Here is a 10,728-nt window from a genome sequence, read left to right as displayed (position 1 = left end):
GTACCTACAGAGTTGCTGTTTGAATAGATCTTATTAATTTTAGCTGATCAACAAGAACCAAGCATCAAAACACGATTTTGAGACCAGCGCAACTTACCCATTCACATCGATGGCAGTAAAATATCTTCAGTGACGCCACTTAGCACAAGATGGTCATTTCAATACCGTCCTATGTTCAGAAGGCACTGAGGAGATCTCGTGGGGCTAACTAGCCGCCAGATTGACGGGCAAGCTAGGTTGCTTGGGCGCGGTGGCGACGCACTTCTTGAAGTGCGTCCGCATATTGCTGGACTGACTAAACTTGAGCCCGCACTTCTGGCACGAGTAGGGCTTGACGCCCGTGTGGTAGTTCATGTGGGTCTTGAGGTGGTGCTTCTTGGTGAAGGACTTGGAGCAGACGGTGCAGGTGTAGGGCTTGACGCCGGAGTGGAGGCGCATGTGGAGCGTCATGTTGGAGCGGTCGGCGAAGGCCTTCTGGCAGATGACGCACTGGAAGGGTTTCTCACCGGTGTGGATCCGGAGGTGCTGCTTGAGGAGCATCTTGCGGGAGAAGCACTTGCTGCAGTGGGGACAGACGTGAGGTTTCTCGCCAGTGTGGATGCGGACGTGCATGTTGTAGGCGACGCGCTGGTTGAAGCTCTTCCCGCAGAACTCGCAGCCGTACTCCTTCCGGTTCCGGTGGATCTTCATGTGGGAGCTCAAGTACCCGCGGTCGTTGAAGTACTTCCCGCACTCCGGGCACGTGGCGGCGAACTCCTTCGTCCCCTCGTGCACCGAGCGGTGGTACTTGTAGTTCCGCAGTTGCGAGAACTGTTTCCCGCACTCGACGCATTGGAACGGTTTCTCCCCCGTGTGGGTCCGCATGTGAACCTGCAACAAAAGAGGATTCAACGGATTAGGATGATGTCATCACCGAGGAAAGTCAATGACTAAAGTCGGGAAATTTTCTTTCCATGGAAAATTTCGAAATCTCCCAATGTATTCCATTTTTTTGAGAGATGTTTGACCCTTCGACTCCTGAGTTACATATTCACGCTGCGCTCCCCCACCCTAAGTTAGAAATGGAAAATCGTGCAAAAATGACGGTCATTGGTCTTCTCAACTTTATTTTCTTACTTCTCCCTCAAATAGCGTGAAATTGTTTGTACTTTATTCAAAGGTAGGTACGTCGGAATTAAGATCAGTCACCAAAAGTGTATTATCAGCGCCCAATTTTGCTCTCTTATAAATTACACTAAAAAGAAGCATTTTAAAGTATTCCAAGGCGAGAATTCTCGTCGGTAGGGTCTGAGTGTGGTTACCCTCTCATAATCGCCTCGAGACCTCATGCAAATCTAAACTAAAAACCCACTGAAAACTCTTAAAAACCGTGGAGAACGATGGGAGGTGTCTCAGAACCTTTTTTAAAGTAGTAGTCTCGAAAGTTTCAGGTTTCCCATTTTTGCTTTTCTCCCGAATTTTACAATTTTTCCCCCCAATTTTTTGAGGAAGATGAAGACAAATCAAGGTATACAGCGGCATGTTAAATCGCCCATCAAAACTGAAAAGTTAAGCGAGACCCCTCGGAAACAAGCAACATCTACATGAAAAAAAAAAACTACACACCCTTAGGGCGGCCGCACTGAGGAATTCCTTTTGGCAGCACGAACATTCGTGGGCTTGGACTTTCTTGCCGTCGGTGGTGGTGCTGGTGGCGCGTGCGTGTTGCGTCTGATGGCTCAGGAACTTGGCCTGGTCGTCGAACGTCTTCTTGCAGACGGTGCAGACGAGCCGCTTGGTCTCGAGCGTCTGGCCGGGCATGGTGGCCGGCACCGGGCAGGCGTCCGCGGGGCACCGATTGTTGTTCGTGTCGCTGAGCGGCTTCGATGTTGGGTCCTGTGATCCACTGTTGGTCGACTGCGGCGCGGGGGTCTCCACCTTCCCGTGCTGCGCGTGCGTTGTCATCTTCGGAATGTTTATATGCCCGTCCGAGCGCGCGCTCTCCATGCCCGGAGGAGATCTCTTGTCACTTCTCATGGCGATCATGTCCTCTCTGTCTTCGGTTAGGGGTCTGCTCCCTGCGAGAGGCTGCAACAAATAAAAATGAGCGCACATTAGATTTGGGTGCAATCAAAATTAATTTGACCATATTCCGCAATTCGGAACTATATTTTCTGGCACACCTGTAAAAACACGTACACGCATAGAGTTGTAAATTGGTGCAATCGGTACACTGGTAATGTATACGTTGATTCTAAACTGAGCCAGAAATTGTGGTCCCTAATTGAATGGGCCAAATGGTCAACATTTTTCAAATGTGTTGTGTCAAGTTTCAATGATGAATTTCGTCCTTTACTTCGGGGGCAAATTTAGGTATTGAAAAAAGAATCAGCTTTTGATTCATGCGTTGCTATGACCTGTAATAGTAGGGAAGGAAAGTGAAAAGAATGATGAGCGCAAATTAGCACTCTCGAAGCTACTAACTTTTATCGATTTTTAGATTTTCCTTTTCTTCTAACCTTGCGTTAAAGTCTCCGAGACATTCGCCCTTTACCGCAATCTATATGCTCAATTCTTATAAAATTCACTCGCTTTCCCTTCATAATACTTTTCACCGGCACGATGAATAGATTGAAACTGGTAGAGCGCATTTCCATTCAGACCCTTTGATGTGAAATCAACGAACCATGGCGTTCATAGGCGTCCCTAAATTACGTAACGCTAAATTTGCGATGTTTAACACCCTCCACCCTCCTGTAACGCTCGGCAGGACTGTGCCAGACCCCTCTAAACATTACATCACGCTTGCTAGGACCTCTCCCCCCCCCCCCTTTTTGATAAAATAGCACCTTACATATACTGAACGGATTGGCGTTTAAAATTAGCGAGGATAGGTGAAAACATCTCAGAGAATATTTTTGAGTTTCTTAAAACTTCTCTAAGGACGATCGACGAGAAATCCTACAGAAACTCGAAAAAAAATCACTAGTTACGTAACGCATCGCTCTATACCCCCACCCCCTGTAACGCCACTTAACGTTGGCAAAGACCTCCCCTTGGAGCGTTACGTCATTTAGGGACGGCCCCAATGGGCTATTCCATCCTTTAGGAGATGGCATAATCCGTTCGAGTATACGCAGCTTTGAGGAGGGGAATAAGGAGTAAGGACTCTCCCAAATCCCGCTAAATTATGGTAATTACTAAAAAATATATAACCTTTGAGTACCGGAGGCAAGAGGAAAAGGACGGCCGTCAAAGCCCCCTCTCCCCATCTCGCTAAAGTGCCGCTGTTAGCTGCACTCCTGGGTTTGCGCGATCGTCTAAATTGAGACTTCAGTCATTTGCAGCGGCGATTTCAAGTATTTTAAGACCACCTCCGAGTCTGATCACACCGACTGCGCCGCGTATGGATCCGAGTTTTGATTTATCACCCACTCATTTTTATTGACTCCAATTGTCGTAAAGTATCGGACCCCGCGTAATTATTGCGAATGAGCCGCGGCTTGCCATATCTGTTTGCCGCTTCATTACTGTCAACTCGATTCACCATGCCCGACAGTAGACTGCTTGGACCCCCCTCTCCCGGCTATACCCATGACTGAAGATTTTCAGGAAATGTGTACCATTTGGACCTGCACAGAATTTTTCGACTAAAGCCCCCTCTCCCTCAAGCATGTCGACGGCGAAAGTCGCAACCACGTATCTCGTTCGCGGTGTTTGAGAATTTCCGCCTCTGTGTAATTTTTTTAAAGGAGAACAAATTGACATCATTCCTTGAAGTTTTTGAAGGATTTCCTTCGTTCAGAAAATAAAAAGCACGGCAGTTTTAAAGAATTGCCGTGGAGTAGTTTTCCGTTTAAAAAATAAAGTATGACTGGAAGTCTAGGACATCGCAAACCGAGATACGTGGTTGAGAACTTACGCTGCCGATGTGAAAAATATTTAGCCCACCGGTACCTGATCGGGGGGCGAGTCTTTCCTTTACTCACTTTTTGGGTTATTGAGTAAAGTATAAAGTCTTAATCCACGGCGACCGATAGTTCAGATTCAACAGCCCATGCATTCTTGACGTAGTTTTTTCGTTCTGTTGATGAAGATATTTTTACACGATGAAAATCGGAGACTTCGATCAGTACTAAGTAGTAATCATTAGTGTCTTCAATTCACTATTGCCATATCATACTTTACGCGTACGTTCGTTTCATGAATACTTTTGGGCTTGGATTTGGATTGTTATTTTTTTATGTTTCCAGTGTAAGTTGGGCAGCAGTGCTCTTAGTAATGGATCATTATTCGTCGGAGGTGCCAGATAACTTGATCATTAAACCCCGCAAGAGCAATATCAATTTTTATCGCCGCATTCAACAGCTAAGCGCCAGTTTTTTGCATCATTACCTGATTATGAGAAACCGAAGGGCAAAAAGAAAAAAAAGTTTCAGAAGAAAGAAGAGGAAACGAATTCCACGATCAGATAGAGCATTACGCTGTTTTAAGAAAACGCTTTTATTTTAGTGTTTAAAATTAAAAAAGACTATGCTCGAGTATGATCAGTGATCACTCTACTCCAATAGTAAAAGGTGACCATTTTTTTTTATGGTCACTTTAGACCCTTATTTCGTCAATCTTTGAAATCTTCAGAGGCTTGTAATGTATTTGTCGCAGGCAAATAGTGAAATCAGGCATTTCGTCAAATGCCTAGGCAGATATTTAAATTTTGACGGTCTACAAACTGTTGTGAATTTATTGCGAAGAGCTCACGATTTTTCACTATTTTTGGAAAAATAACTCATCAAACATACGATCTCTCTTTGTCTCTTCCTCTTAAATTGCTTCTCATACTTTTCAATGTTGAAATTCCGAAAATTCTGTATATTATGACATGCTGAAAATTTCAAAATCGGTGTCTGTTCAAGTGTTAAAAATCGTTTAAAACACTATTGTGTGGTGCAAATTTTTACTGAGAATTTTTTCTTGCAAGAGCAACGAAGTATATTGTCTGAAATTAGGGAAAAAAACAGACTTTCAATCTAAGTTAGAATGTTTGACTATTTGACAAAATGCCTGATTTTACTATTTGCCTACTATATTCATCACTTGTCGAAGCGGTATATTCGGAGACAACAAAAGTTAAATGACAACAATGCGATGGCTACTGTACACGAATGACCGGCCAACTGGAGGGCCTTGGATTGAAAAATGTACGGGAGTCGGGAGTGAGACCTATAATTCTGAAGCCTCATAGACCTTAAATCTTAGCTCTCAACTCTGAGTTAAAAGTTCACCCGGCAATGACCCCTTCCATTTGCGGATAGATTTGTATTATCGACTAGTGGGATCATGGCTACGGGCAGCGGGCCTGCCGCCTTGTGTGCGACACGTATGTACACGACTCATGCCTTTATACTACGCAGAATTGATGAACTGCTGCATTACTTGTGCCAACACGTAGACTCACTTTTTTAGCACCTACTCGATCAGAGAACTCTAAAACTGGACCTAGCTCAAACTTATTTATTTTTCGGGGCTCGTGTTTAACAAACACTGGAAAAAAAAAAACACATTGGATCTAGAGCCCAGGCTCTTAAAAACATTGACAAGAAAAAGGACTCTTGATTCAATCAGAATCTAGCTTAAATCAAGAACCAAGCCTCTTAATTTGAGCGGATTTCCTTATGATTTAAGCTTAAATCTGATTGAATCAAGAGTCCTTTTTCTTGTCAATGTTTTCAAGAGGCTGGACTCTAGATCCAATGTGTTTTTTTTTTTCCAGTGTAGTGAAACCTACAGAAAGTATCTATGAGAAGCATCCATAAGAATTGTACTTCCTTTTCCTGTCTTAAAACAAGGTTCTTTTCTTTTTTTCCTTTTTGCAAGGACTTTAAAGCATGTAAAATGTTTTAGAGAGACATTTTAAGTCATTTTTCAAAGGTGTGTCCAATATTCATCAGTTAACACGGATAGAGGGGAAAGAGTAAGTTCGAGTCGGCATACTGATCTAATTTCATTAAGGAAGCGAATAAAGTAAAAACATAATAATACCCGAGTGTGCGTCGGTGCAGTACACGGAAAAAATTAAATTGCTGATTTAACAATTCAATTGCTAAAAAAATTGACTGCGATATTTCAACGTAGATCTCACAACACAAAACTACACTACTTTAACCACTATTGTAGGCTAATTTAACTACGGGGGTGGTTAAAGTAGCATTTTTGTGTTGTGAAATCTACGTTGAAATATTGCAGTCACTTTTTTAGGCAATTGAATTGTTAAATCAGCAATTTAATTTTTTCCGTGGGTTAGACGAGGAAGCAAACAAGATAGGATCATGTGAAGGGACTTGACTACCAGAATAATTTAAGATGATTCCATCAACACCCGTGATCATCGCAACACCATCAAGCTAGCGACTATATATCGGCACAGTACGCGTCCAGCATATCTCTTGAAGCAAGAAACGTCAGCGCGCCTTCATTGGTTTGTATATGCAACACGCACATCCCTTGAACACGAATAGTTGCATCCGCGTTTTACCGTTAACTTCGCTAGTCTCTTTTCCATTCATTGGTAAAATTCAAGGATCACTTTCAGTTTATTTCCGAACTAAAGCTCGGGGGGTAAAGGCTACTATGCTGACATTTCCTGCAACAAACGGGTTTTGCCAGCCACGCAGTGGGTAAAACTGATTGTGTGAGCAATTTGTTTTTATTTCATTACTAAGCAAGTAGCAAATACTGACTTATAGAATAATGTATCTTTTTCCCTGAGAACTTCATGATGGCCAATTTTTCAATTTTTGATGGCGATATTATTCCCCTAAATGAGAAAAATTACAGTAATTAAAGTTACAAACAAGACGATTCTTTATAAGTGCGACCTAATTTTGGTGTCCTTCACGCGAAGCACGGAAAATTAACTTCTCTAAGTTGAAGTATAATTAACCATCTCATTTTATTTTTTATCTCATGTTAGGCTCTCCTGCCAGACCCAATCATAGCTCTTGTGCGCTCCACCCCCAGAACATGTTGGATCCCTGAAAGTGACTCGTCAATATCTTTCGGATAGCAGGTGCGGGGCCTTTAAAATATTTCGTCCCCGCGCTGGTAGGAGTTAAATTTTAGCGAGAAAAAGTTCCGATCAACGCCATCCATTCACGTGTCGACTGGGAGCGGTGCCCCGCCCAAAAAGATGGATAGGTCGATACCCGGTGCAAGTTCGAGGGGCAGCAACTCAACGGTGGCTTCTTCGGTCGCGGAACGCTCGCTCCTTAAAAAACCACCAGAGTGGGCAGATTTAGAGTCGTGTATCGATCCACTAACGAAGCGATCTCCTGCTCGCAACGTCGAAAAAAAAAAAAACATCCGCGAATAAAGACCGAAGAGAAACGAAGCAGGGTGAAATAAAGAAGTCCGGCCGCCGCACAGTGGATCGGGCCAATCAGAGAGGTCGGACAGGAAATTTTTAACTACAACTGCAAATTTTGATGTTTAATCCGTCACATTTTAAATTTTAAGGGGAGCTTCAAGACGAAAATTTCACGAAGAAACCAATGGAACCCTTTTTAAAACCTCAAAGTCTTATAAGAATAGATTTATGAGCCTCTAAAGTTTCCAAATTTTGTCCAGATTCTCCGATTGATTCGGTCCATTGTGCGCTACGGCCAGTACAACGTCCTAAATCCAAGAGTCAGGTTCCGGCCCCCGTCTCGTGTTCGCACGCGCGACCCAACGTAAATTGTTGTAACGAAAAATTAATCTCGGTAAGGCGATCGTAAAAAACTTCCTCCTATAAGTGTAGGGCATTAGGGCATTCGACGTACGCTCGGCATCATTAATTATTTGCGGTTTGCAGGATTTATCGGCGGGGCCATCGATGAATAAAAAGCGGAGGATTCAAAATTGCGAAAGGATCGACCCAGAGCGATCGCACGGGATTCTGATTTATCCGCAGTGTCCATTTTTTTTTTATTTTTTTTATTTTTTTTAATTTTTTGGGGTAATCCTGGGTATAAGATCCGAATTACGGATGTAAGAGGTATGGAAACGCTTTGGTAACTTCCAATATGACAATTTTTGGGATCACGTACATGCCGCACAAGTTCGTTCGTGTTGCTTCATTTCCGATGGGCAAGTTTCGATCAGAGCTAAGTACGGGGTACAAAAAATTATTTCATTTTTGATTTTACATGGCGAGATAGCGCTGCACTGAGCAGTCAACCAGTCACACTGTCGATTCACGATAAAATTTAGCAGCAAAGACAAGGGGCTTACCGATTGCCTACAGCATTTTTATTAACCCGTTGAAATTGCCGTTCCTCGACGGAAAGATCTGTATTCAGTGTTGCCATATGCTATATGCAACTCATTTAACTTGACAATGGACAGCTTGGCGCGAAATGCATTTCTATTAGTTTATAAAACCAAATCATGGGGTCTAAATTAACTGCATATTAGTTTTTACCGCGATTAAAAAAAAAAAACAAACAAACAAACAAACCAGACTCATCAGTTTTTTGCTATGTTGAGGAAAAAACTCGGTGCGTCTAGGAAAAGATTTATTGCCCTTAGAAATATCTTCATTGCGGAAACGGTGCTTTCTTTCTGAAATGGATTACGATTTTAGTTACGGATATGATTTTAGGTAGAACGTGCGATACAAAAGTCAAAAAGCAAACTTTTTAGCGGTCTTTTTCCGTACGGCTGACAGCCAATCACGCATGCCATTGTGACAAAGATGTACGTTACCAAATTTGTTGATAAACTTACGAATGATAACAAGGTGGGGAAATGGCGCTGGGTCTACACCATTTCACGGAGAGAACAAACCCAAGAAGTTCCAACAATTTTCATTTAGAGTAAAACAAGTTGTTTTTCTTTTTTTACTCTAATTGAAAATGTTTGGAACTTCTTGGGTTTGTTGACCCCGCGAAATGGTGTGAACCCAGCGTCATTTCTCCCCCCTGTCACAATGTTACACACAGTCCGGGTCATTTTTTAGTTTTTTTTCTCGCTTACGAATGAAAAGATGAGGGAATCCTCAAGCAATATGATTACTAAATAATTGAGAGGCGAAGATTGGGCGAGGAAGGGAGAGAACTTGGCGAGATAAAAAATTCATATTTTAAGCAAGCAGACGGAAAGATCCGCCCATTTTAATCGGAACGAGCGTACCTCGTTTTACACGTTGGCTCTCCAGAATTAAAATATAATAAAAAATAACTGGAGAAAAATACGATTTACGAAATACCTACTTAAGAATCTTTAAAATGTTCCATGACACTTACACGTGAAGACACAAATCTATTCATCTAATTTTTCGTAACTACATATATTTAAAGTAAAAAGAGGATCCTTTTCCCTTTGCGCGAAAGTGGAATGTTTATTTCATCTTTGACGCGGCGAGGTCATTCAATTTCTGAGATTTAAAAGGCTAGTTAGGCATACGACGCGACTTGGCATCGCGGGTAGATTTCTTTATTAAGTTGCGATGAAGTGTATTAAAATGTACAAATGGCCAATAATTGCCATGCACCGGATCAAAAGGCATAATAGAACTGGAAATCTCTGATCGAGATTAATTAATTTAAAAGGAGAAGAAAAATGGTGCGAGGAGACGGTGCCGAAGAGGAGGAGGAAGAAGAAGAAAAGAGGCACTTGCGCGAGTCACTTGATCTGAAACAAATGCGGAAATAAAATTGCGGCTAGTTAACCAACTGCTGCCGATTTTGCGGTACTATTCTTTCATGGTCGTGAAATTCTTCTGTTGAAATATGTTCTAATACTTTTTCGCCGCCCTTTTAAACCTCCTACACTGAAAAAAAATCTCGGTGTATTTACTAAGAAAAGGGTAAAATTACCAAGAATTCAGGGTTCTATTTGATCCCAGTTTTTTCTTGGTAAAATTACCATTTATGGAATCGGTAATTTTACCGAGAAATCTCGGTAAAATTATTGAACTTTCTCGGTAATTTTACTGAACCTTGGTAAAAACGCCAATATTTTTTATCGACTGTGGTAGAATTACCGAGATAAAATGGCAAAGTTACCGGAAATTTATTACCAATAAAAGTGGTATTCTTACCTAAAAAACAGTAAAAATACCGGTTTTTAGGTAAGCTTGCCAGTCTGTCTTGGTAAAATTACCAATAATTGGTAAAAAAGTGAGATGGTAAAGGTACCAACGGACCTTGGTAAAAACGCCGAGAATTTTTTTCAGTGCAGTTCCGCCTATACGTCTCCGTTTGTTCGGGGCATGAAGGGAAGGAAGGAGGGTGGAGGTAGGCATATTTTCTCTTGTCTGGTTCTTTTTCCATGCCAGAGCCAATGAATGGTGGATAACTATCACTACAAAATATTTGAATTGAAGATACGAATAGTGATAGGGGCCTCACCTTTTATATTCAAGTAGGAACTACGCTCCGGTCAGTAATATTGTTTTCTCTACGCGATAAAGAGTGATGAACGTTTTGAAGGATATTATGTCTCATGAGCTCTAGAAAGGGGCAGTCAATGTCTAACTTAAAAAAAGAAGAAGAAAAAAATGTATTCTTCTTTCATCAAAGAACTATCTAGAAAACAACACCATTGACACTGCAGGACGGCGATCTCTTGTTAAAAACAAGATTCCTTGGACGTTGGATCACTAAATTTGAGCTTTAAAGTTTACTCGAAATAACGGACATAGGGGCCCTAAAAATATACTAAAGAAAATTTTCATTAAAGAAAGAAATCGGTAATTTCTTGCGAATAATG

General features: G+C 41.8%; 1 protein-coding gene across 1 annotated transcript in view; it reads right to left on the bottom strand.

Moving 5' to 3' along the window:
• Positions 1 to 6: 6 nt before the first annotated feature.
• The window catches only part of LOC109037612 (uncharacterized), a 144,884-nt gene continuing 134,162 nt past the window's right edge, over positions 7 to 10,728 (bottom strand). The window contains exons 4-5 of the mRNA XM_019052374.2: positions 1,606 to 2,067; positions 7 to 870 (exon numbers count right to left, since the gene is read on the bottom strand). Of these exons, the coding sequence (XP_018907919.2) occupies positions 205 to 870; positions 1,606 to 2,067 (1,128 nt within the window). The 3' untranslated portion in view covers positions 7 to 204. The remainder of the gene's footprint in view (positions 871 to 1,605; positions 2,068 to 10,728) is intronic.

Source organism: Bemisia tabaci, chromosome 3, assembly GCF_918797505.1.
Source record: "Bemisia tabaci chromosome 3, PGI_BMITA_v3".
Lineage (NCBI taxonomy): Eukaryota > Metazoa > Arthropoda > Insecta > Hemiptera > Aleyrodidae > Bemisia > Bemisia tabaci.
The sequence above is the reverse complement of the archived record's forward strand: the minus strand, read 5'-3'. Positions and strand labels throughout refer to the sequence as shown.